Source organism: Neopelma chrysocephalum, unplaced genomic scaffold (assembly GCF_003984885.1).
Source record: "Neopelma chrysocephalum unplaced genomic scaffold, ASM398488v2 Primary Assembly neopelma1_67, whole genome shotgun sequence".
In the NCBI taxonomy this organism is placed as follows: Eukaryota; Metazoa; Chordata; class Aves; order Passeriformes; family Pipridae; genus Neopelma; species Neopelma chrysocephalum.
The window spans coordinates 196,606-224,157 of record NW_020897726.1 but is presented as its reverse complement, the minus strand read 5'-3'; the positions used below and the strand labels follow the sequence as shown (position 1 = coordinate 224,157).

Sequence of the window (27,552 nt, the reverse complement as noted above, 5' to 3'; positions counted from 1 at the left end):
GGCAACTGCACTAGTGTGTACCTGCTAAAAAAAGAAACTGAATTCTGCACAAGGTATGGTACAAATGAATCCAATTTCTAGTGGTTAACTACACTCTACTAATAACAGGAGACCAACACTGTTATCCCTTTTCTTCCATTCAGCAAGTATGCTTCATTGGACTTCTAGGGGCCCCACAGGTGGACTTTCCAAGTACTGCTTCAGAACAGATTTCAGTATTATTCTATATTTCCCAGAGAAGGTAGGAAGGTACATATGTCTGGGAAAAGCCTCCATGTATTCTGAGGCATTCTCAAAGCAGGTGACATTGCTTTTTTTTTCCTTAAATGAGTAAATGCTGGCCACAGTTAGATCATTTTCAGTCAATTTTCTCTGCTTCCAAAGGAAGCTATCCCTCTAACCAGAGCCACCATGTGCCCTTGGCAACTCTCTCCATTTCCTACTGAACTGGCACAGCATGTGGATCATTCAGTGGGAGCTCTCTCTCTGAGTGGTGACAGGTCTGCCAAGGAGACTCGGACAAGCCATGTGAGTGCAGTCCAGGACAGATCCCATTAGGAGAAAGAATGTTTTCCTGCCTGGCAGGTCTCTCCCAGGAACACACACACTATACTTCATCCCCAACAGGCTGATGCATGGCCATTGGGAAGTACAAGCCTCCTCTCTCTAGCACAAGGGCTGCTGCTGGGCTGAGGGACCATAACAAGCATCAAGAAGGAAAGCAGAGAATTAGGTGGCAAATCAAGGGCACCTTTAAAAGAGAAAAAAATTTACATGGCAAAATATTTCCAACTCACAATATCTCTGTCTGCCCACTTATTTAGTGCTCCAAAGTTCTCAGAGCGTATCTCATTTGTGTTCTTGGCAGTTTGGTCAGACTAATTTTGGTTTTATCAAACTGTCTCATGCAAGGAGGAAAAAAAACCAAGCAAAATAATATTTCAGTAAGAGTTTATCAGCACAAAGACCAAGAGCACAGGGACTCTTGATAGATAAACTCCTCCAAGGGCTAAAATTTCTGGGTCCATGTTGCCATTTTGACCATGCAATGTTATAATTGCAATATGCATCAAAGTATTATTTCTGTATCTTGTAACACAGGGTCTTCTCTACGAGCCTTTCTGAACCTACTCACCTCAAGACAGTGCACTGCAGGTGAAAGAAAAGTTTCAGAACAAATTCAAACTCCCCAAACCAAAGAAAGTGGGGCCCAGAGAGAAGTTAGCATTATTAGTTTCCAGCAGGGTTGGTATCAAGCCCATTTGCCCATAGAGGTGCAAAGTTAGTACTCAAGACACGGGGAAGGGCAGTGTCATTGCCAACATGGTCAAAGAAAGGGCCATTCCCCTGTGGCATAAGTGCCATAAGAGCAGGCCAGGACTTGACAAGCTCAGAGGTTATGCTTCCAGCCATTCACCATTCACTCACAAAAGGGGCCTAAACCAGCAGGCTTAAGTACATTAGAAAGGCTCTTCCCCTTTGGGGAGCACTGCACACATGGGCTCTTCAGTTAATGTAACCAATAAATCAATAAGCAAGCAGCTCTAAGCCATACTGGAAAAGCTTGGGGGTCAGTCACTTGGTAAGGACTTTAATTACCCACTTATTGCAGGGCTTACTCCAGACTGGCTGTTTCAGGCTTCTATCGACAAACTTCAAGCTACTCTCAAAGAAGACAGATGCCTCTCCTAAAACCTCCAGGAAGGTACACAGAGATACACATCTCTAACTCTGCAATGGCCCAACCCAAGGTGAAGAAAAGGGTAGCAAATAGGTTATCAGAAACTCAGTATTGAACCAGGATACACTCAGCAATGGCAGTTTACTGTAGACAAAAGCCTGCAGTGATGGTGCAGGCTGCCACCATCACTAGGAATTGCTATAGGAACGACTGTGAGGAAGCCTACATAAAAAAGAAAATTCATAGTTAATTTTTAAAGAATAAATAAAAAGATGTCAAAATACATTAGCCAAACCATTTACCAGATTATCAGTCAGCAATCAGAATGGGCCACAGAGCAAAAATGCAACTGTCTACTTTTCAGTACTCTTAATCTCCATCTACAAAACACAAATATGAAAACTGTACTTTTTGGCTTTGCTTTTGTAAGTTCAGACTTACTCAGTTGAATTAGACCGTGGCCTAAATCTTTTGCCTCTGACTTTCTTTCTGTTTCCTCCTATATTACCTGAAAGAAATCAAAGGATAAAGACAGACAGTAAAACAACTTGAAACTCACCTGCATCCCATGCCAAACTGTATATTCTTTTTGCATCTATAGCAAAAGAGTTGATACCTCAATAGCTTTAACCATTTAAATGTCACAGGTCAGTCCCTCTTGATTTACCTCAGACTCTTAGGTGAGCTTTCTCTACTTTTTGCCGCAACTGTGCAGAGCAAAAAACTCCTTAATTTCAGCTTTCATTTGACAAAATCACTACACTTCAAGGAAAACACTAAACACTGCCTGATAAAATCACAGAAGTTGGCAAGAGTGAATAGACTTCCTTCTCTTCTTCATGTTAGCTTATACTGGAGGAATGGGAGAAATTAAATGTCATTTCTATGTGACAAAGCACTGTGCAAAAAAAGGCACTTGTGTAGGGTGCTGTTAAATCCTAAGTCCAGGTTAATAACAATCAGCACAATTTTAAGGAGTCATGCTGCTGTCTTAAGATCAGCTAAACTTCCAGCAGAGCAGCAATGGTCCACAGGCTGGTTTCCACTGTGGCCAGCACAGTGGTTCACACTTACCTTGCCAAGAATTACTCCTAGGCCTCCCATTTTCACAAATGTCTGAAATATGTTTTGTGTCTGGGATCCTTTCACTCCAGGAATGAGATAATCCATTTGACCTGGAATAGGAGGGCTCAGATGCGGTTATTGTTAAGGGTATTGTCTCACATCATGTTAACTCAGTGGTTCAGTCACATTCCCGAGGCTAGTGAAAAAACACAGCCTAAGGTCTGTCTGCATTAGCAGAGCCTCCAGGATTTCTGATTAAACCCTGTAGTTACACTTTGCAGCTGTCTCTGCAGTGGTTCGGTGTGCCCACGTTCAAGAGCCAGGCTTCAGCAGTGCTTTCTCACTTGTTGTCTGTGGAATGCACAAACACCAGCACACACCAAATTTCCTTTGGATTTGCAGTTCTGCCCCAGCTCCTAGATGGAAAATGCTCTTCCAACTGTGCTCACCTCAAGGTTTTTTTATCTTGCAGTCAAGCACATCCCACCTGCAGGCTGCCCACTCCCTCCTTGTGCTGCTGCAGGAAAGCCTGGACAGCTTACCTTACCCCACTGCTACCAGTCTCAGGGGCTCAGGAGTCCGTGATAAGTATCTTCCCACCCAGAGCTGGTATGCCAGGGAAGAGGTAACTCTGCCTCATTTTTGATAATTTTGAATTTTTATAATATTTTATTAGTCAATTGCTGCAGTGTATACTTCTAATGCTAAACTCAAAGCCAAAAACAGTCTTTATATCGAGGTGCTTGGTGCAAATTGAAGTTTTTCTTTCCTCTTGTATTCCCTCTAAGAGCCAGAGATGTGTGTTGGTGATGTCCAACCTGTGTGGTTTTGCAACAGGCTCCCTCTTGTTGAACTAGAGCTGCTGCTCAGCTGTTTGCCATGAGATCTACAATTATTTCCAAAAGAGAAGAGGAAGATGAAAAATTCATAATAGATGGCTTACTTATTACAAAGAAGTTTTGCTTAAAGGAACTATTTCTGTAGTTTTTAAGTCTGGATACTCTTGCATTTTTCAGTCTCTGTTTTCCTTGGAGGGCAGGCATCTGAGAGATGCTCTTCAGTTTCCAAAAAACCAGGCTAATCACAGCCACAGTGAAGTAAACTCAGGGTTTCACTAATTGAAACTTAATTACGGCATGAAAGGTCTGAGAACTAACAGATCCGCTGACAGATTTTTAAACATTTTCTCCCCCTCACAGTCTATTTTCAGGTTCAGGAATATCTTGCTATATACTGGTTTTGGTGTTTGCTATTTCATAACAGCAAGAGTTATCATAAAGTTACGTCTTAATCCTTGAAAACCCTCTGAATCCAAATAATATTTCAAAGTGCTTTCCAGCATGGAGAAGCCCAGGCACCTAATGGCCCAGTCACTCTAACATCTCCCAGGAGATGCCATCCATACTGGCACACAGAGCAAATCAAAACCAGCTAAGAAGGTAGAAAATAGCACTCTGGGCATTAAAATGGAAGGACTACGTCAGTTGTATCACAGTGTTCATGGAATATTTGTCAGACTTACTTTTCCAGACTTGACAGTGGCACAACATACCTGAACTGGTGGTGGGGAACAACAAAACTCTCTAGTACAGACAGACCTTAGAATCCATTAGCTTTTTGGAATATAATAAACAGAGACATATGAAATAAATGAAGTATGAAAAGAAACACAGATACTGAATGAAAGAAGAAACACATTAAATTACATTCATTTAAAAAGAAATTTTTTTCTTAACTGGTATTTGAACCTGATACACGAAGCTATGAAAATTTGCTTTCCTGAGACTTTTTGCAAAATTTCATCCAAATGAAAAAAAATTCTCCAACACAAACACTGAATCATTTAAGATTAATGTTTTCTTCCTGAAAAAGAATAATGTATCCACCCACACATCTAAAAACTGAATTTAAAAATTAGAAATCATTAATTAATCACTACTAAAGTTTTCCTAATAACATATTCATTAGAACAAACTGAATGAAGTTGCAATAGGATCAAGCAGCTATGCCAAAATAGCAAATGTGTCCCTTCCATATATTTCTCTTTACTTTCATTGAAATAACAGCATAGAAAATGGCTTCATCAACTGCACAGTTATAGGCTTCTTAGTGAGACAAGAAATGAGAATTGCAGTTTTCCTATGAAGTAGTTCAGGACTGTCAATCCCTCCTAGGACACAGTGCTTCTCACAAATTGTTTTACAGTGCTAGTTGGATATTTTCATAATTAAAGGATCTCTAACTGCAGAGGGATGGTAAGCACCATGACCTTAGCAAATACCAATGACTCTCAATGCTTTTCAATGAATTTTCCATTTTAAAATGCTGGGGGTTTTAAGCAACTGGAACAATAACAGAATTAGTGAAATCGGATCAAGGACAAAATCTAATTCTCTCATGATAGCAAACTGAAAACTATGGAAAGTCTTTGTAGAATTATTTTCTAAGATAATGCTTGGTGACCATTTAGTATACTAGTCTAGTAAGTGAAATAAAATGCAAGCACTATCATCTTTAATAAGAGAAAGCAGAAGTCTAAGTCAACACAGTGAATTAATGACACTGACAAATAAAGATATAAAAATAACATTTATATTTAACATTCTACGTTTATAACCATTACTGAAGCAAGACAGTGTTCCTTTCCTTTGATTACATGACCATGATTTAAAAAGTTGTGGATTTTTTATTTAATTTTTTTTCAGCCAGCAAGTATTTTTACAGTCTACTTGAAAACAATTCTCAAGCAGGAAGATGATGAAAATTTGATTAAACCAAAGTTTGTTTACAATGCAAAACGTTTTTATTCTGGCCTAATCATAATAATTAGTAGCTTAGGATATAGGAGGAAAATCAGTAATCAAAGCAAAAAGGATGCTATTTCAAACATTCCACAAAGAAAGAAGAAAGAATCAAACCTGCTGCAAAACAATGAAATGTTCTGACTAATGGAATAATGGGTGATGGAACAGGTAGAAATCTGAAAATGCGACAGAAAAGCAGACCTCTTCTTAGAACTAGATGCAGAGTTTGTGCTGACTCCAGGAGGCATGTCGCTATAAAAAGAGTCGGCCTCTCCCGGCTTTTTTACATAATCTCCCTGGGGTATTTGTCTAAAGTATAATAAACATTGTAGAGTCAGAAAACATGACAGGAACTAGCACACACACAAACATGCATGAACATTAGTTTAAAAGAAAGAGGTAAGGATAGCAATCCTTGAGGAAATCCGTTAATCACACACAATAAAGGCTACTAATACATAATTCAACCATCTGAGAGAAAACTCCCACACGCTTCCAGTTAAGTGGTTATGTGGTTTTGGTAAGCGAAAACAAGGAGAATTTCACAGGTAAACCCTGATCACAACTTTCAAAGTGAACAGTTTGTGTTTCTTGAGACACTGGATAACCAGTTCAGACATTTCAAATGGCTCATCACGCCGGTCGCAAAAAACACCCCCAGGTGCAGCACCAGTACTGAGCCTGAGCTGAATACATGCCTGTATCAAAACAGAATTCAGGGAAAGTGAATGCTTTTTTCCTTCTGAGATAGATGCTTTCCATTTAACTTTTTTGATGATTATTGAATTCAAGAATAGCAACCTGTTGAGTTGTTTAAACCTCAGGAGGATAAAAATCTCCAGTTTTTTTAACTGATTTCTTTTGCAGGGGAACTAACACCAGTGTCAGAGATTCTCACCTACTCCTGATTACCACAGTAGACTCAATCTGCCAAGACACACAAAAAGTAATGTCACACATATCTGATAATAGGCTATCCTTTTCCAGTATGAGAGGCTCCGTTATGGTGCATAAAACTATCCATGCATTAGAAAGTTCTAATCAAGTTATATAACGTTTTTGTAGATGGTGAATTCATCACCAGCTGAAAAAACCTGCCATACAAATATTCCAGTTATAGTTCCATCAGGTTGAAAAACCCTCCCAAGTAAAAGTAGCTACCCTGAAAGTTGGCTATTTCATAGCATCATCAACTTAAGCATCTATTCAGCCTTGCACTCTCCAAGGCCTTTTTGTTTCAGTCTGCCCCTATTAAGATGCACATTTATTTGGTTGATTTACATTCAGATTGTGTCCAACTACAGATCTGAACTGGGATCTCTTCATGGCATATCTGAATTTCTAATGCTCCTAAAATATTTAAAGTATCTAACTACATGGCACATAAATCATTAGTATAATGCAGTACTTCCACACTCCATCTTTTAACACCTTTCAAGTTTCATTTCTCATCCCATTCTTCAGCTAGTACATGCATGTGTTCAGAGTTGATTCAGTGTGGGCAGCTCTGTTCCCAAGGGTTCCTCTAGCAAACTGCTCTCTTGCTACTCCATCAGAAATAACTTCTCCCATGTAGCTGTGCCCTTTACAGCCACACTATCCCAGCTGGCAGAATCCTTGCTAATTGGCTCTTCTTGCTACTTTCAGTTTACTTGCTTCAGTTGCTTAGTGCTACCAAGTATCATCCCTTATGCAATGCTCAAAAATATCATAATAGCTTGTTTTCATCTTCATTTACGGAGTAATCATAAACAATTTAAAAAAAAAAAAGGGGACAGCCTGGACAATCTGGTGTATGTCTTTTTTTTCCATTTATGGAGCACTCCTTGCACTCTTCCAAAATTATTCTATTTAGAAGTCAGCCTACAGAACTTCATTTTCAGCATGAAGGAGATTTAGTTACTAAATATCTCCATCATCTTTAAAGTGACAGAGCCCTCCATTGTCTTCAGAAGCCTCAGTTTTATTCCGGTTTCCACTCTGCCCATGCCCACAGACTCAGCTGCAGACTGACTGCAGCTCTCAGCTGACTGACTCACAGTTCTCTGGCCATAAACTAATTTCTGGAGATATGGATATCTGAAAAAGTTAAGTTCTCTAATATTCCAAGGCAAACATGCATGGGGTGGTCTCTTTTTCTGCTTTGAGGTTTTGTCTGCTCTGTCGTCAGCCAATACTGAAACACCCACAGTAGTGACCTGATGGCCACGTTAGCCTGCACTTAGAGATACATCACACATCACTAAGCAGCACCAAACCCTTAAATTCTGCCATCCTAGTGCTGGGTGGCATTTCCTACCCACCAAACTCTGCATAAGGCTTGATTTCAACAGCTTTGCCCTTTTCCTGTTACTGTACCTTTCACCAATCTGACCTTGTAGCACACAACCAGTACCTGGCAGTGCTTTTCTGCTTTCACAAGTATTTTGAGTCTGGCAGAGAAAGTGCTACACAAGGAGAAATGGAGAGCAAGCACAACGGGTAGCAGCAACAAACAAAGCAGCAGCTTGGACCAGAAGGCAATGGTACAGGCAGAAAACAGGGGAATTTGAGAAACCCTCTTATCTTTGGTGGACTGGGAGAGGAAGGAGCCAACTCCTTCCCAGAAGACCCATCTGCCAGGCAGATGGCTGATCAAAGGGAGGTGGTCTTCCAGGGGCCAAACACGAGTCACTTGGAACAGTTTGGGTTTGGCACAAGCTTGAAATGATGAAAGCTCAGCCCTGTGCTGAGGACAGTACCATGCTTTAGCTACAACATCAACCGAACAGGGCGACGGGAAAGAATGGGCTCTTCATTCACATAGCAAGTTAACTGCATTGTATTTTTAACTGCAAAGAAGCTCCAGTAATGAATTTGTCTCAAAAGGCTCCTGAATATCATGCTAATATGAATTATTCAATTCTTAGCCTCCCAAGAACACTTTCATCTCTAATAGCCAATTTTCAGTCTCTCTTATTGGAAATATTCTCCTGTTTTACTAAATAAAATAGTCTATTGCAGAAGTAAACATTATTTTTGCTACTGAGTCCAGTGAAATCAGGATTTCAAGCAATTTATTAATAGAATACCACTTTCATATATTCAAGTAAATATTATTTAAAATATGATAATTCATCACTATATTTTCTTTATAGCATGTAAACGAACAAGAGAAAAGAAAAGCTATTTTCAGAGCTTTCTAAGATACATTCCATTACTTTTATCACATACCTCTGTCTTCTGTAGTTTCTTTCCATACAAAGAGAAGAGAAAGAAGGAAGAATGAGTTATTAGTATGCAGGTCAGTAAAAGAAAAAAATGTAAAAAGAAGAGCAATGTATACAGAATGAAATTTTAGTTCAAAATATTTCTACAAAAACACAAATAAACATACTTACAAACCTACTAAATCAGAATAACTTAGAAAAATCATGATGATGGCCAAAGTCAGTGCTGAGTTGGAGATACAGTTCATGATGGATTTAAGTCTATTTATTGTGAAGCTGCTAGTGAAAGGTGCACTCTTGCCCTCCACGTCCAAAAACTAATCCAACTGGCTAGGTGTGATCTCAAAATGAGCCCTTAACTTTTGGACTTTTACACAAAAGAGAAGTCCAGATTTTCAAATGCTGTCAGAAACTGAGAGTGATACACAAAGACAATATAACCTACCTTTCTACAATCCTAATCTTCATGCTTTTTTCCAAATGCTTGTTTTCTTTCATATTTCTGAGCCGCTCTTAGCCCTACCTCAGTCTAACAGATCAGCAGGGGATGTGCCAGTTTGTTATGGCAAACCTCTGGGGCCATGTCCCAGCTGTAGCATTGTCTGCAGCTGAACCTGCCCTGCCCTCCAAGCACACCAAGGACCCAGGGAGGATGGACCTCAAGAGCCAGTCTCACTCAAACAGATGATAAAGTCAGTACCTGGAATCTTTTTTATTAAAAGCAAAGAACCAAAAATCCCTCTATTTTTAGAAGAAATCCACAAAAGAAGGAAAAATGAAAAAGACCACTAAGGCTGCCGTTATCGATTCTGCCTCTCAGTGAGCACTGAAAGCTCTACACCAGGCAAGAACTTTCACCTTATTTGCAAATTACAGATTTTTCTGACCAAAAAATGTGCCTGAATTGATTTCAGCTTAAGCTGACTAAATTAAACATCTGTTTAAGGAAGCATATGGTTAAATGCTTTACTGACTGACTGAAGGCTAATCTTGTTAAATTTACTTCATTATAAGGAAAAACTGATAATTGAATCAGACTGAAATCTTTATATTTCCTTTGTCAGATACAGTAAAATCATAATCTGATCGTTTACCAAAGAAAAAAAAAATAAAAGAAAAAAACCCCAAACTGAAATAAGCAATGAATTTCAAACCTGGATCAAGCTCTCCAAAACTACATACAAATATAAGAAGTGCTTGAAAAATGTTAGTACTATAAAAATGTACCTGTATAATTATTGAAGTAGAACTTTTTTAGATTGTTATTTTCATAACATAATTGGCTATCAGATGAAATACACACATTTCTTAACTGTATTAAGAAGAACAAAATTTACTTACTTGTAACCCCAACCAGTTATTCCTAAAACGAGAGCCAACACTAAAATGGTGCCAGCAATAGCCCCTATTATTATATTTGTGCTAACCACACCTGGAAACACAAGAAAGAGGAAAAAATATACAGTGTTTTAGGAGAAGAATACACAAAACCAGTAAATGCACCATCTTTCAAAAACCTGCTTGAACAACTTGCACTAGGTTCATTAATTGTAAGCAGTGATGTAATCTTGAAGTATAGCATGGACATAAAAGATCACCTGTAAATCAAGCTTTGATCTCTGTGTCTAATCCCTTAACTGAACACTTGCTACATGGGACAGTCATGTCAGGTATGTCAATACAATGTTATCAATATTAAACTGCTGTGGCTTACATCCTTACAACCTGCCTGGCAAATACATGCTTAAGTTGCAATAAAAGCGACTGTTTGGTTTTGTTCAAATCTCTTCTATAGCTGAGTAAATTAACCAAAAGAGATATTCTGAAAGATGGTAGACTGTCTCCCCTACAAAGATTTATAATGCCAAACGTATAACATTCTCTTGTAGGCAAGCCTAAAGCAGAATAAAAACTTTCACTCAAAAAATGTAAAAGCCAAAAATTTGTGTGCCAACATGCTGCATACTGGCCATGTAATAAGAAATTTACACTACAAATAAAAACCAATCATGCAAGTAACATGACCTTTCCCTCTGGATATGAAAAGCCCCAGTAACTTTTCTGCTTGTCCTGATCCACTGATACATGTAATAAGGCCCCTCAGATGTCTGGGACAGGCAAGGTAGAGCCGCACACACTGGTACCAGCTCCGAAAGGTGTACTGAGTGCTTGTGAGCAGCACCACGCACACCCAAACCCAGGTCTGAGGCCTCATTTACAGACACTGAGTGCTTCTGCTGTGGGAGGAAGGGAGAGGAACAAGGCTCCTAACAGTGCAGCATGTTGTATGCTAACTGAAAGAGTAGGAGACCTAGTTTTGCTTAATGAACGTTCCTCAAATCCAAGATTTTTCAGTTATTGGTAAAAGTCATAACAACATACCTTTATTGATGGCATCTTTATCAAAAAAGAGATAATCTTTGATGCGAGAACTGCAGTCATCTCCTCCCCAGAATCGGTCACAGACACACTTTATTTCATTGCTACAAACCTGCAGCCAAAAGTGTAGCTCAGAAAAAAATCAGAAAATTAATCCATTCCCGTAATTAATACCTAAAGTATAGGTACAGTGATAAAGCACTGACTTTGACTGCCTGCAAAATTTTACAAAAAAATTTTTTTACATATAGCGATTTTAATTTATGTATTAGATATAAATGTATTAAATGTACTATTACATTATATATAAATAGAAGTAATATGTATTAAGTACATTAATATCTTTTAATGCATTTATCATTGCTTTCGGATACTCTGACCTCAAGGACTTTTTTTTACAAAATATGATGAAGTGGTCGATTTCAGATTAAAAAGGGAGTTTTAATACAGTATACAAGACAAAAGACATTATGAGAGAACAACTCCTTTGATCTCATCTCGGCCATAGGGACCTGGACACTGTTTCAAACTGTGAGGGACACGGGGACTTGCCAGGGCCATAGCAAAGCCACAAGCTGTGCACCAAGCAGAGAAGGTGCCACTAGCCAAAAGCTGGTTCACTGCCCTCTCCTCCAGAGCAAAGTAACTCTCAGCCAACAAAATCCAACAACTTTATGAACTATCTTGGCTGTTGACACAATAAGGAGGTAATTAAAAAGAACATCTGGAAAAACAGAGAACCAAGTTTCTCAATGCATAAAACCTTTGTATTTATTCTCCACTACATTGCCAGAAGAAATATCAATCAAGTTAGCAAAAGTGATAGCAAAAACATTGATTGATAAAATTTTTGTAAAACTAGTACACACTTACATACATATACATTGCTTAAGATGCCTTGACAGGAATGCATTAGGTTTACTTATGTACCTCCTTTCCTTTTCCTTTTGAAAAACTTCTCTGGCATAAAGACTTCTAGAGTCATACTGCTGGCTTCCTGAAAAGTCTGTACAGGCTAGTACACTACACAGTGCCAGGTACTCAGCAAAAACAGCAAAAGGGATTAAAGAGTGCAAGAACATACACCATGTCCTGAGCAAATCTGGCTGTCCGTAGTGCCTGGGCAGGTGCTGAAGTTGAAGGCTTCAGCGGGGAGGCAGCGATGGTCAAGGCACACCATGTTGGGTCCACACGGTGTCCCGTTCTCTACGTAGCCCAGGTCCGTCTCCTCATCAAGCTTTACATGACCACCACTGCAAGACAACCAAGAGGATCTTGGAGATTTGTGCTGTGATTAGATGGGACTACTTGAGAAACTGAGTTCTAGGCTGCTGCCTTTATTTTTATCTGCATTATACTACACACAGGACCAGGTAAGACTAAGTATTGGCTTAGTTATCTCACTGGCCCTAAGGTGAAACAAAGCAAAACATAGTACATCTACATCAAACAAATGTAATGGTGAAAACAAATACCATTTTTCCTGTGAAAGAGCTAGAGTCAGATAAAATACTGAGTTTACTTGTTTAGGACTTTATTTCATCTCACAGTTCTATGAAACTATGAAAACATACCATGTCTATAATTGGGATTCATCTAACATATAGCAACAAATTAAGCTGCCAGTCAGCTTTGGCAGTGCAGGCATATGTCTAAGTATTTTGGGTACATTAAGTACTTTTACAAATACTAAAGAATGTAAAATCAAGGGGCCTGAGAAGAGTATTACATCTCTACAGGCAAAATTAACCACTGAACAGAGGGGACTGCAAAACAGTTGCACACCCCACAATGCAGTTAATTTCCTGAAGCTTAACAAAGGTTGAAATGGAATAATGGTTATGTGCTAATAGGAAAAAAAACTTCATGGAAATAGTTTTTCTGCACTAAGGAATGAGAAAGCAGCTTTTCTATGCAAGATGGATATCCATTGTTCTGTTTTCAGGATTTCCAAATACCTGCAATTGTAGACTCTTCCAAAGTGCAAGATTGATGTTGTGATTTCACCATCCAGTTCTCCAAGTCTGGGCACACTGGATATATTGGAACACAGAAGGTATCCACAAAGCACATCCCTGCATTGAAAGAATAAAAAGATACTCATAAAAAATAAAATTCAATTAAAATGAACAATCAAAAATACAAGGTTTTCTTCACTTTCTTGGTTACATATTTGTTATTCCTTTTTTCTCCCACTGACAATAACTCCCATAAATAATGTGGTTCCCAAGAAAATTTTTCTCCTTGAGCTTAGATTGGGAAAACCTATATTTTATAATGTATTATCAAAAACACTCTGAGTAATAGCAAGGAGGAAGCTGTCAAGAACAAACCACATCAAACTGATTTAATAACCTATTAAAATACAGTAACTTGTCCATAGAGGAGCAACAGTAGACACTGGTTTTAAATAAACTCTCATATGACACATACGTAAGGGAACTGCAGACATGAAGTTTAATTCAACTGCTGAAGGGACTTTACTTCTCATGTGTGGAGACTTTTGCACTGTCAGAATAGCAGGGTCTGGCATCTCACATATTACTGAATATTTTTTACTTATGAATTTGTAATGGAACAGAAGTAAGGTTATCAAATCTGCACAGAAAGGTGGAAAAAGACATCAGTTCACCAGTAGGTGAACTAGTAGGCAGAACTAGAATTCAAATGGCACTGACAGAATGGAGAAATCCGAAAAAACAGTTTTATAAGGATTGGTGAAAGGTTCACAAATAGGTAGAAATAATCAACTGCATAAATAGAGAACATGAAACAATGGTTTAGGTAACAACTTGCAGGAAAATATTTGAAAAGTTACAATAGGATGAAAAGTGAACGCAATTCAGCAATGCAATGGCACAGCATAAAAAGTGACCACACCAAGACGTGAAACCACAGGCTACTCTCCCCCTCACTGCTAAGCCTCACCAAGAGTACTAGGACCACTTTTGGTCCAAGTTTTCCCAAGCTCAGATGGTGCTCTCTTGTCAGAGACCATCTCTTCTCGACACTCTGCTTCCTCCACGATTTCTTGCACAAAGGTCTGCAGAAGGCGGCCAGGAGAATTCTGATCCACACAGAGGCTTTTTGAGCCTCTTCATACCAGCTAAAGAAATGGATCAGGGATCAAAAAACTCATACCAGTTGTTTTCCAAATGGATCAACTTACTGTTTATTGCACTGTATCCAAGACTCTTTGTCTCTTCCACAGTTTCCTTTTTCAGTTCCTTCAATATTCAGCTTCTCATAGCAGAACCTGTCAGCAGCCGTCACTTCTGAAAACAGAAACAAATCTCTTCTAAGATGATGATGACTTTGAAAAGCCAGGTCACAGGAAATGGGGATGCACAATCAAGCAAGCAGGGTTTCCCAATTTGTGAACTGAATTACCATGATCTGCAGGGGGCCCATGAAACTGCACAATGTTCTTCTGAATTAAAAGAGAAGATTTTAGATTTTGTTCAGATTGATGAGGGGTTATTGGTCAAAAATGTCCAGAAGACACTGAAATTAATTAATGAAGCCTAATGGAGCCTAATGAGCCTAAATTAAAGAGTATAGGCTCCCTAGGTGATTATTAATGAAAACTTAAACCTCAGTAAACACCAGTACGCTAACAAACACTAGAGAAAGAGCTGGAAAAGAGGATGGAAAGATGAAATGAAGGGGGAAGAGTCGGAGGGACATACAGTTCTAGATATTTTCAATGGTTCTCAATATGTCTTTTCCATAATTTTTTTTAGCTAAAATAATCTTTCAAGCCACACGAATTACAACCAAGGTAGAAACAATAACATTCACTCACTTTCACCCCATATATATTTACATTGCCGGTCCCTGGTTTTACATCTTCCTCCAAAGCAAATACCCTAGAAAGAAAGAAAAAAATACAGAACAGGTTTCAAATCACTTGATTTTCCAAAATACGCATTTTTTACTATAGAGATTTGTCACATGTTTTCTACTGAGGTAGCTAATATGTGATTCTATCTTTTTTTCATTGAAAATATGACTTGCACCCAAAACTCATTAATGTTAGCAGAACTGTCCCGGGTGACTTCCAAAGATCTTAAACCAAAATCTATAAAAAGCAATTTACAACAGCAAAAAGAATGTAAAACAAACTGAAATGCTAATTACCTGTTTGTTATCACATGAATATCCATCCATTTTATGAATATTAGGAGAACACTATAGAAATATAAAATAAGTAATAGATCATAGATCAGACAAGCATGAAAGCAAAGTATACAACAAAAGTAACATGAAAAATTATTTCAGTATCATGCTGGTTTTTTCAGTATCAACAGGTTTAACACAATTTTTATTTACCTTACTATACAAAACAGTAACATTCATAGTGATTGCGAGACTACATGTGGGATTTTTAGTCCTTGGATAGAAGACACAAAAATCACCTGACTAGAATTTCCTGTGCAGTTCTCTGCAATATCACAATCATTCACTGCTTCTCGACACAAAACTCCTTTAGGTTCAAACTGGAAAAAAAAGCACAGAAAATTAGTGTCTTTGTTTCTCCATATCTTCCCTTAAATGCAATGCTTCCTTATAGCTTTATCTAAAATAAAAATTGGGAAATATTCATGTGCTGACTGAAGTGCAAAGACTTTCCTTTCTGTGGTGTGATTGCTGCACCACTCAAGCCTTTTACCCGTGCAAGTGATACCACTCTCTGAGGCAAGTGCACTCTCCCAAGTGCATCAACTGCGGGACCAAGCAGGAGAAGTGCTCTCCTGCAACACAGAACACCTGGGATTTATCAAACCAATACCACAGTGGCTTACAGCATTATCCTGACCAGGTCATTGCGCCGTTCTATGACTATTTTACTCTTCTTTACAACATAAAAAGAGTGATCCTGATCTTCTCTCTAGGGGTGAAGAACACCACAGAGCTCCATGGATGAACACTTTGGTTATCATAATCCCCCACTGTTGTTGCAGAATGGAAACTATTACTACATGTACTGAATTCTGTACAGTTTGACACAATTTTCCAAGTGACCAGATATTTAACAATGGGCTAAGTCTCAAGACCTGGAAAAGCAGGAAGACATCCCATTTGTGGAAATTGTTAGTGCTTCTGGTCATGGACATACTACAGCTGCCTTATTTTTTCCTGAAAGTTTTCTTAACCCTGTGATACCCAGTTCATTTTGCAGCACTGAGTTTTCCTTTTTTTTGGATCTGCATGCACATACATTTTGGTGGGGAAAACTGCTAACTCCACAGCTGGTGCCAACGAGCACAATCAGTGGAAGAGTTAGACTAGGGTACTTTCTGAGCCTTCAGCTTCCTTTTCCTACCAGTCTTTGGAAAAATGCAGACAGGAGTTTTGTCAGAGACATTACAGGATGCTAGGATGTACACTCACCATGTTTTGCTTTCAATTTGTCCTTCAATCCTGCTTTTAGGCAGGGTATTACAGGGGAAGGTAACTCCAAGTTTGGGAACTGTTATTATGGTCTTTTGAGTTGCCCTGATTAGCACCTCCTGGGGATACCTGTTCTGCAAAATTCTACTTTTCTGTTCATTTGCTCACCCTTGCCACTCTGTATGTAGATAAAACCTTGTGTTCTTTGCAAAAAACACAGAAGATTAGTCTTGTTCTGATAGTCTTTAATGTACTGCCTATGTGACTTGGATTCTTGAACAAAATTCACCCACACTAGCAATCTGCTGATTTCTTTTTTTTTATATTACATTAAAAAAAGGAATGTGCTAAGGGAAATGTGATCTGTTCCAGCATAATCTGTGCTTTTTCTTTTTTTAACATTACGATGAGCAAAAAGTCAAGAATGTGGTCCACAGTTATTACTAATGATCCTCCCAAGGAAATGAAACCATCAAATGTGCACAGACAAAGATAAAAATATCACACATAGTACGCCAGAGTTTTAATTACATTAATACTAATTATCATTATTACTAAATGAGTATAAACAACTATCTGAAGTCATATTTAGCTGGGGTCCCTTACAGCCAAGATCTGGTTAAACCTCCTTTCACTATTTACTGATGTATCAGGAAGAATACCTTACAGTTTACATAGGGCTTGGTTCTCTGTACTCAATGGGATTTCAGTCAGTCCAAACATAAGGAGACACAGGCATACCAAACTGAAACTGAATTCATGTGTCTTTTAGATGAAACCTTCTGAACAATTCTGCTAGCTGTGCTTTTGGTTTTGTTACTGCATCCTTTTCTCAGACCCTCTGTGGTATAATTTTCCCATTCAGTCTCATGGGGCAAATCCAGAGCAGCACGTATGGCACTGGGAATGGCACAAGGACATCTAATGAAATCTCATGGAACTTCAACCTGATTAAAACTTGTCTGAAACTGGAAGGATTTAATTTACCTCTGCATTTGATGACAGTCCCTGTCCCAAGAAGCCAAGCCTAAAAGACAGAGTATAGCCCCAGACAAATCAGATTTCAGCCAATTTTAAAAGGTAAGCTTTCAGAAGAGTAATCTCAAGGTCTGGAAGGGATGTGGTACCTGCAGCCACCCGGATGCATTCCCACCAGGATGCTGCAGTGAAGGTCACTGCCCTTACCCGGCACTTCCGACAGCAAAGCCCGTTGCTGCACTGGGAGCCCGCTGTCAGGGTGCAAGTGTTGCAGCACTCTCCTCCTTCACTGGCACACTCCTGAGGAACACACACACTTATAACAGAATACATGGGAAAAGCACATGAGCCCCAAGCTCTCTTATAACTTCTCGTCTTAGCATGCTACCTGAATGGATTTCTAATCAGGCTTTTAGGCACCTGGAAGAAGAAAAAGGCATGCTCTTGTGGGGCGTGAAACTGCTGTTTCCTATGCAATACAGAAAATAATTTTTCTAACTTCATATTGTCAATCATTAAATACTCACATTTTAGCACTGACCAGAGTCATGTTCCGAACTAGCAAACTACTTTCTTTAACCTTTGAAGGCCTGATTCTGCACAGGCAGCTATTATTATTACTCTGCAGAATTTATGTGGTGATAAAATAAAAAACCTGGACCACATTGTGTTAAACATGATGGAAAATGTAAGAAATTATGAATTCTTTGGCACAGGACCTTTGCATTGCTTGTCTTCCCCCACTTATTGTTAATGGCCACAACAGGCAGCACCAAGTCTTGGAGAATCTAGTTGCTAATTTAAAGTGCATTGCACTTACCGCTATTGTCCCACAGTCACATTCTTCTCCATCTTCCACAAAGCCATTGCCACATTCTGGAGGATCCAGAAGCTGCAGGGCAAATTCAGAAATCAAAGGGCATGTCTCTCCTAAGGGAATCATTGTCATATTTACTCTGTGCAACATGGTTTTTTACCTAGCAGCACTCTAAATTTATTAACTGAAAAACAGTATCCAGTCTGAAACAGACTAAGAGAACACAACTGAGGTGTACAGAGAATGAACACTGCCTTAAATTAATTCAGCAATACTGCCCAGCCACATGGTATCTTCTGTGCATAAGTGTCAGTTTTACAGCAAATTCAGTTTGAGCAAAAGTTACAATGAAAAACAAAAAAATGTGACAATAAAGGAAGAAAATTAAACCAATATGATGCTTTCATTATCTTCACAGTGGTTGCAATTGCTGTTCTTCTGAAATTCAAGCAATGAGGGCTCAGAGGTTAAAGCCTGCACTGTAAGTTCAGAAGGAAAACCCATAAAAATTTCTCCTTTGGTAGTATGTGGCTTAGAAATGCATGGAGTCAAGCGGCTGGGTTTCTTTGTCAGTTTTTGTTGTAGCTGGATTTTTCTTTCCCTTTTTCTCTGCCACAGTTGGGAACTTTCAGCAGTTTTCTATAAGCATGCATCACATAAGGGAGATGAGGAAGTATAGCTGGTGAGACTTCCTCCCTTTCCTTTCAGTCTTCCCACTGAACTGTAACTTAAAATATCTAAATCTGTATACTTGTGTGCTATACTCTCTTCTAATGAACACTTAGACACTTATATTCTGTTCTTTCCAGTTTCGTTGTTTCTGTTTTTCCAAAATTACAACACATAATTCTTCTAAAAGAAAACAAATGAGAAGGCATATAAATGTGTCACAAGATTAAAATTTTGCAGATTGTCCTCTAAGTTCTCCAATTAAAACAGGATCATTCCAAAAACCACTCTGCTTATGAGCCATCTGCACAAGTACATCATTCATGGTGTAGAGTGCATTTCTCTCCACCTGTTGCCTCTCTGTCAGTAGCCCACAGGATGGAGCATCACCCCGTGCATTTCACTGCGCCACAAACCACAGCCTGGCACAGGCTGATGTGCTATTATTAGATCCCCCTATTGAAATGGAAATTTGACTGCAGCATGAAATGCATATGTAGAATTTAACATAAAATGTATGCAAGCAATTATCTTTTAGAGTTACTAAGGAGTTGTTAAAACTGCTTGTTTCCTATGTATTTTTCCAGACATCTTAACTTCTTCCTTATGTCTAGGTGGGCTGCAAAACAGAGACAAGGAGATGGCAGCAACAGAGCATCCTGCCTTGAAAAGGCCTTGAGGGGAGGCCGTAATGTGAGGAGTGGCTGAGGTCACTGGGTCAGTTCAGTCTGGAGGAGACTAAGGGGAGACTTCACTGCAGTTACAACTTCCTCATGAGGGGAAGAGGAAGGGCAGGCACTGATCTCTTCTGTGTGGTGACCAGTGACAGGACCTGAGGGAATGGCCTGAAGTTGTGTCAGGGGAGGTTTAGGTTGGATATTAGAAAGAGGTTCTTCACCCAGAGGGTGGTTGGGCACTGGACCAGGCTCCCCAGGGAAGTGGTCACAGCACCAAGCCTGACAGAGTTCAAGAAGACTTTGGATGATACTCTCAGGCACGTGGTGTGACTCTTGGGGATGGTCCTGTGCAAGGCTAAGGGTTGGACTTGATGATCTTTCCAACTAGGCATAATCTGTGATTCTGTGAAAATACTGGGTCAATTTGCTACAGTACACAGGGACAGTTAAATATGAAATTGAAGGAAAAAAAACACATTAAAAGCAAATTGTGTAACTTTTCCCCAAATTTATATTATTCATCCATTCATTTGAGAAGCGCATATGCTCAATCTGCTTCAGCAGCCACGGATGTAATTTTCAGGATCATAGCTGATCTAACAGTGGAGCACTGTCAAACACTGCACCTTGTCACATTAATTTTCCTTTATCTCATAATTCCTGAAAAGCAAAAGTAAGTTTGTGTTTCACCATCCTTGCTAGGAAACACATCTTTGACAGCTTTGTGAATTAGACAGACATCCATTGACAACACCTTTAAACAAACTCAACCACAACATATAAAAGAGTCTGAATCACCATGGCTTCCACATTTCTGCATGCCATTAGAAACAAACTGTAAATACTGCCAAACTAAATTGGAGCAGGGCAATTAGTTTTTTTTCAAATGACAGATGTGTAAACAATATCACTAAAACAAGATCACAGAATCACAGAATCACAGATCAAACCGCTTGGAAAAGACCTCCGAGATCATCAAGTCTAACCCTTGATCCAACACCGCCGTGGTTACTAGACTATGGCACCAAGTGCCATGTCCAGTCTCTTCTTAAAAACCTCCAGGGACGGTGAATCCACCACTTCCCTGGGCAGCCCATTCCAATGTCTGATTACTCTCTCTGTAAAAAATTTCTTCCTAATATCCAACCTAAACCTCCCCTGGCACAGCTTAGGATCATGCCCTTTTGTCCTGTTGCTGGTTGCCTGGGGGAAGAGACCGACGCCCAGCTGGCTACAGCCTCCTTTCAGGTATTCAGATAGTTGTAAAGAGTGAGGAGGTCTTCTCTGAGCCTCCTCTTCTCCAGTCTAAACAACCCCAGCTCCCTCAGCCTCTTCTCATAGGACTTGTGCTCGAGATCAAGTAAGACACATTACAGTATGTAAACAATTCACTCTGTAAAGAAATAAAACCACCAGTATTTCTCTTCACCCTTAACAAACTTTTAAAATGCAGCTGCATTCTAAATTAGAAATCTTACATCTTATTATTTTTCTCTCCACTTTTAATAATACATTATTCCATGAAAAGAGACCTTTAGGAGAAAAGCAGACTCAGCTTGTCCAGATGTGATGCCTTCTCTTCCCCTCTCTAACATTTACTGAAACTCTGTGGTTGTCAGAAGATGCACTTTTTCTCAGGTGCACCAGAAGGAACATGCATCACTCCTGAATTGACTTTCTTCTCTTTTACATCTGTGACCTCCTCAGTTATCAAGTCTTTTTTCCACACTGGACTGTCTTTCTGCCTTAGCCTCTTTCCTTTGCTTGTTGAAAGAAAGTCATTAAGTAGAGGCTAACATTAATTATATATAGAAAAGAGTCAAGACCATTATTCTGCTTGCTTTACATTTTAACATGTGCTTCAGTAAACAGAGCAGGAATATACTGAAACACTGCTGCAAATCCTCCATTGCAGAAGCCCTTGTATCTTGGCTGGAGTTTCTTTAGCCTTGCTTTGTATTTACCTGCCTTAAATGTCTGGTGGTAGGGCAATGCACCCCCTGCAGAGGCTATAGAAGTCATGTCTTCATCTTGGGACAGATGTGAAATAAAAACAATCCTACTTCAGCCTCCAGAGATTTGTACCAAAAGACATTCAATGCAAATTAGAAAACAAACTGTGCAAAAGTTTACCAAGACACTTGAAACCTCAGTAAATACAGTCAGTTGTAATATATAACATAATACAATACAATAATATCATACAAATATATAATACAAAAATATATTGCATTTACAATATTCAGAACAAATTGCATAAGGGATGGTTCTAGATCAAAGGCTCTGGGAACTCTGTTGGACATGAAACCACTTTATTAAAAATGTATTTAAATATAATTTCTAAACTACTATGAACTAAAATAATCTACTTAGACCCATATGTTGCCAGAATAGTTAGAACTTAGCAAAAAAACAGAAATATAAAAATTACAGGTTTTTTTCCAACATCATAATTTTCATTTTTCTTGGTTTCATCCAAATTAGGAATAGAATAGAAATAATACTCAATAATAAGGTAATGCTTACTTTGGTTGGTTTATTGAAAAGGCAGGCGCCACCTCCATTGTTTAAAAATTCATGATACTCTTCAATATCACACTCAGAGAACTTGCTTGGAAGATAGTACCTGACAGAAATAAGGTAGCAGGATCACTTTCTCTAGTGCTTTGTACACTGTATTTTCTTTTTTTCAAAATAGGAGAAACATGACATTAAAGTTTAGAAAAAGTATAAAAGCATGCTGTTCAGAATCAAAGTGACTCTTTGTAAGTCTATCTAATTGGAAATCATTTCAGTAAATAACAAGGAAATTTCAACAATGACATAGAGCTCATGGAAAGTGAGAGGTTTAGAACATTTCACTAAACTTTTACAAGTCAAAGACCATAAGTCTTATTACACAGTGTGTAGTTCTCACAACTGTGACTCGTTCCACTAACAGGCCTGAGCTCAGAAATATATTTATTTCCCATACATACTGCAAGAGACAAAGACCAATCCTAGTTTGTTTCCCTCTTAGAGGAAATTGGTCTCCTGGCCCACAGAATTTTCATATAATAGAGTTATGCCATTTTAAACATGCTTCTAACAAACACCACCTAATATTTCAGCTTCCCCCTCTTGTGTGTCCCACTCAGTACACACTGAGTACAGAGTACAGAGCACCAACCTGAGGCACAGTGCCCCACCTAAAACCCATATGAATCTTTGCATGGATCCTTTCCACAGGGAAATAATTTTTCTCAACTTCAGTGATCTTTATATTCAGGTGCATATTCATGAAAGTAGTTATGCTTCAAGCAGATTGTGGAGTCTCAAAGGCTTTCCTCTATCAGCTCATCACAGAATAAAAAAAATATTAGCCAAAGTGTTATACTGCATTGCCAGGAGTGATTACTGGCCCTCTCCATCCCTAGTGTTCATCACTTAGGTCTAAACACTACAGAGATTGTGGAATGCACCCACATTCATCAATAAGCTAGGTAAATAAAAGGCTTTTTTTTTTTACCTAATTATTTGGAAAGTTTGAAATTCAGATAAAGAATTTTAAGGCCCTTAGATAAGAAAACACTTTTGCAAGAATCAAAAATGCTTCTCTGATTTGATTTTTAACATACTAAAAATCAGAAAAATCCTACTGAATATGTTTTTAGGTATACCAAGGTGAAGAATGCACACATTCATACTTTCAAAGAGCTTTGGATGAAGCTTTGAACAAAGAGTTTTCTTTGTTCAAAATTTTTCTGACCACAAAGCTATTGTGAAAATTTGCAGATCCACTTGAAATGAATTAAAAACTTGGAGCACTGCCTACATCTACAGTTTAACTCATACACATGATAAAAGACAAGCCTGTAATAAGAATTAAGGCCTGTATACACATATTAGAAGGCATCAAGTTTCAATCAGTAGAAAAAATTTGCTGATTCACTAGTTCTTAGGTAAAATCTCTCCAGGCACACTCAGCCTCCAATGAGGGCATTTTTTTCTGACAATATCACACAACTTGAGGGATAAAAAAACGATAGATACAGATGAAAGATTCCAACAGAAACACTGAAAATGAGACATACTTCAGAAATTTGATTACAGTATTTCAAGAATTAGGGTATGTCACTGTTTGTTCCCACAATTCAATAGCAAACTTGCAGGAGAAAAGAAGCTACGCATGCTTCTGCTTCTTTGCAATAACATGGCTTGACTGTTGAACCCAGTGCTTTTAAAGTTAAATCAGCATTCACCAAAAATTCTCACATATCCTCTCATTAAGTCACTTATTCTCACATTTGTTTGAAGGTATCTAAGGTATATAGCTAATACCTTACTTTCTGAAAAATGAGTCACCGAAAATATTCTGCTGAACCACAAGAGGGAAACATTTTCACACCTTTCCTTTACGTCACTGTATAAAGAACATGACTTTCCTCTAGTGAAATGCCTTACCCCATATCTCCCATTATGCATCCAGACCACATGTCCTCACACTTACACTCACCTGACAAAAAAAAAAGATAAAATCAAAAGTTACATCTTGAGTCTCATGAGTCCAAAATAATAAATTTCTTATCACAAAAACCATACTGTACTGAATTCCATTTCATATTTTAATACAAGTTGAAAATAATAATTTTTTTGTTTACTGAACACCTTAAGTTTAAGTGTATCAGTGCACGCTGCCAAACTTTTTCTAAAAACTATGCATGATTCTATGCAATCCTGAGCTTTGAAAATATGTTCTGTTTTTCTTTCCTTCTCTTAGAGTGAAGTTAGAGGAAACTGCAGTGTCAGCCTTCAGCACTTGCAAATCATGAGTCAGCTCTCCTGTCTTCTCCTGTGTGATGATATTCAATTCCCAAATTTTCAGAGTAAAAAAAATCATTTTAACCCTTCTATTTTTTAGTTCTCTTCTTTGACTACACTAATGTGACTGGGGAAATCTTCACTTGAAAAAAATCCCTAACAATAAGGCCGACAAAAAAGCATAGAACAGTCAGTAAACACAAGGCAATACAGCAGGATCTATCAACTTCTTTCTCTGCTTTCCCTCTTTTCGCCATGCGACTTTCTGGCTGGCAGAGGGCAGTCCTCCATTCTGCCCTGCCAGCCTGCCTGGGGTCACTTTGTTTTGGTCTCAGTCCACCACTTTCATTACTGTGTCTTGTTTCTATTTCAGTAGAAGTGCTTTGTACATACGTGTTCTGTAACTTGCCTTACTGTACACATGAACATCAGTTTATTGCTTCCATTTTAAAAGTACAACTAGAAAGGAAATGAGGCTCTGTCCAACAGGTGCATTCTCCCCACCAAAACAGTGCCCTGCCTCCCTCAGCCATAGAGAAAGGGAATCACCAGTATTATAATTTTCACTTTTACCCTGCCCCTATATCAGCTCAAAAATATGCAGAGGGAAAATGAATGCTGAACACGTCTGTAGCATAGAGCATCCGCCCTACATTTCTGAGTATTTTTAAAAATACAATTACATAATCTGCAAAATCCTTTAAATGCAGATATATCCCTGCATTATATACTTTCTTTACGTCTGTAAACCTAAGCAGAGTTCTATTACTAAAATTGTAATTTATCTTTTTTCAAATCGTAATTTATCTTTTTAAGCCACAAAAGTACATATGATCCAATAAGTAAACACTCCAATTCATCATCTAAGTTGTTTCAAAACTGAATTTTTATTTTAATCATATCAAGGCTGAGACTTAATGTAACATGGAAGCAGAGAGGGTGAGGTGCTTGTTGTGGGCAGTATGGTGGAGATCTGAATTAAAGCACTGCGTATAAACAGGGGTTACTAAGAAGTTGAATACCAAGGTTACAGGAGAGAAATGGTAGCAGTAGGGTGGCAAATACAAGGTATTAGTGTAATCTACAGGAGGAACTGGGCATTTGGGAAATCTACAAGAAGAAATCAATCAAAGAAAACAGAGAAAAAGTTATATTGTCAACACTATTCTGCGTAACAGTATTAAGCTTACTCCTCATCATCCCCAGGTCTAATAATGTATGTTTCCACCTTTGTGCTGTAAGACAGCAGCTGTTTGGTCTGAGAATGGAACACCAATCTCCCTGAAATAAATGGAAGTGGCAGACACCTTTATGGTTTATTTTGAATGAAACAGTGACACCACTGCTGCCAGGAATTATGAGCAGGGGGATATCACAATATTTAAATAGTGGAAAATTAATGATATCACAGAATATACTGAGTTGGAAGGGACCCACAAGGATCATTGAGTCCAACCCCTTGCCCTGCACAGGACCATCCCCAAGAGTCACACCACGTGCCTGAGAATATTGTCCAAACACTTCCTGAACTCTGTCAGGCTTGGTGCTGTGACCACTTCCCTGGGGAGCCTGGTCCAGTGCCAAACCACCCTCTGGGTGAAGAATCTCTTTCTAAGATCCAACCTAAATCTTCCCTGACACAACTTCAGGCCATTCCCTCAGGTCCTGTCACTGGTCACCACACAGAAGAGATCAGTGCCAGCCCCTCCTCTTCCCCTCACAAGCAAGTTGTAACTGCAATGAGGTCTCCCCTCAGACTCCTCTTTTCCAGGCTGAACAGACCAAGTGACCTCAGCCACTCCTCACATGGATTCCCCTCAAAGCCCTTCATCATCTTCGTTGCCCTCCTTTGGACACTCTCTAACAGCTTAATGTCTTTTTTATATTGCAGTGACCAAAACTGCCACAATATTCAAGGTAAGGCCGCCACAGTGCAGAGCAGAGCGGGACAATCCCCTCCCTTGAGCAGCTGGAGATGCTTTGCCTGATGCCCCCAGGACATGGTTGGCCCTCCCGGCTGCCAGGGCACTGCTGACTCATGTTCAACTTGCCATCGACCAGGATCCCCAGGTCCCTTTCCATGGCACTGCTTTCCAGCATCTCATTCCCCAGTCTGTATGAACATCCAGAGTTGCCCCATCCAGGTGCAGAATCCTGCACTTCCCCTTGTTGAACTTCCTATGGTTGATGATCGCCCGGTCCTCTGATTTGTCGAGGTCTCTCTGCAGGGCCTCCCTGCCTTCAGAGGAGTCAACAGCTCCTCTGAGTTTTGCGTCATCTGCAAACTTGCTTAGTATCCCTTCCAGTCCTGTATCCAAGTCATTTATGATGGAGCCCTGTGGAACCTCACCAGTGACAGGTCACTGGCCTGATGTTACCCCATTCACTATTACCATCTGTGCTCGACCCATGAGCCAATTCCTCACCCACTGCATGATGTGTTTATCCAGCGGTATGCTGGGCATTTTGTCCAGAAGGATACTGTAAGAGACAGTATCAAAGGTTTTACTGAAATCCAAAAAGATTACGTCAACTGGCTTCCCTTGATCAACTAGGTGGGTTACCTTGTCATAAAAAGAAATCAGGTTTGATAAGCAGGGCTTTCCTCTCATGAAGCCATGCTGGGTGTGACTATGTCTGTCCCTTCTCATGTTATTACAAGAAATAAAAATATTTCAACGTTGTGAGAAACAGAAGGAAGAAATACATGTCAGAGAGATACTGATAAGATTCTCCACATTTAAAGATTTTTTTTTTCTTGAGATAGAGTGAAAAAACAAATAACCTTACCACTTATAATTTTTCTTCTGTCTGAGAAAATGCCAATGTTTTGGGCCAAGGTCTGTGCCAGGGTAACTGCCATCAAGTCTGGCTTTCCAAACTGACAGAAATAAGCAAGGTAGGAAAAGTAATCAGTTCCATACAGGTATCTCAGATTCAAGTGAAGTTTTCTCACTTCAAAGCAATAAAAGGCAAAATCACATGCACAATGTTAAGTGTTCTTACTTCAGGGTAGCTAGATAATGAACAAGTGAGGAAAACTAAACACTGGCTTATGGATAAGTTAAGTAAGAGAAAG

The 27,552-nt window shown here is 39.0% G+C and overlaps 1 protein-coding gene across 7 annotated transcripts in view; it reads right to left on the bottom strand.

Moving 5' to 3' along the window:
• The window catches only part of ADAM22 (ADAM metallopeptidase domain 22), a 132,937-nt gene that overhangs the window by 16,032 nt on the left and 89,353 nt on the right, over window positions 1–27,552 (bottom strand). For 4 of the 7 annotated variants that reach the window (XM_027684638.1, XM_027684639.1, XM_027684640.1 and 1 more), the window contains 17 exons: window positions 27,264–27,354; window positions 24,117–24,168; window positions 22,200–22,299; window positions 18,331–18,402; window positions 17,718–17,810; window positions 15,557–15,637; window positions 15,279–15,329; window positions 14,944–15,007; window positions 14,308–14,413; window positions 13,097–13,213; window positions 12,223–12,391; window positions 11,142–11,250; window positions 10,101–10,191; window positions 8,764–8,781; window positions 5,752–5,859; window positions 2,756–2,856; window positions 2,123–2,189 (listed from right to left, as the gene is read on the bottom strand). In XM_027684638.1, coding sequence (XP_027540439.1) covers window positions 2,123–2,189; window positions 2,756–2,856; window positions 5,752–5,859; window positions 8,764–8,781; window positions 10,101–10,191; window positions 11,142–11,250; window positions 12,223–12,391; window positions 13,097–13,213; window positions 14,308–14,413; window positions 14,944–15,007; window positions 15,279–15,329; window positions 15,557–15,637; window positions 17,718–17,810; window positions 18,331–18,402; window positions 22,200–22,299; window positions 24,117–24,168; window positions 27,264–27,354 — 1,490 coding nt within the window. The remainder of the gene's footprint in view (window positions 1–2,122; window positions 2,190–2,755; window positions 2,857–5,751; window positions 5,860–8,763; window positions 8,782–10,100; window positions 10,192–11,141; window positions 11,251–12,222; window positions 12,392–13,096; window positions 13,214–14,307; window positions 14,414–14,943; window positions 15,008–15,278; window positions 15,330–15,556; window positions 15,638–17,717; window positions 17,811–18,330; window positions 18,403–22,199; window positions 22,300–24,116; window positions 24,169–27,263; window positions 27,355–27,552) is intronic. The other 3 variants (XM_027684641.1, XM_027684642.1, XM_027684645.1) reach the window with 2 other exon arrangements.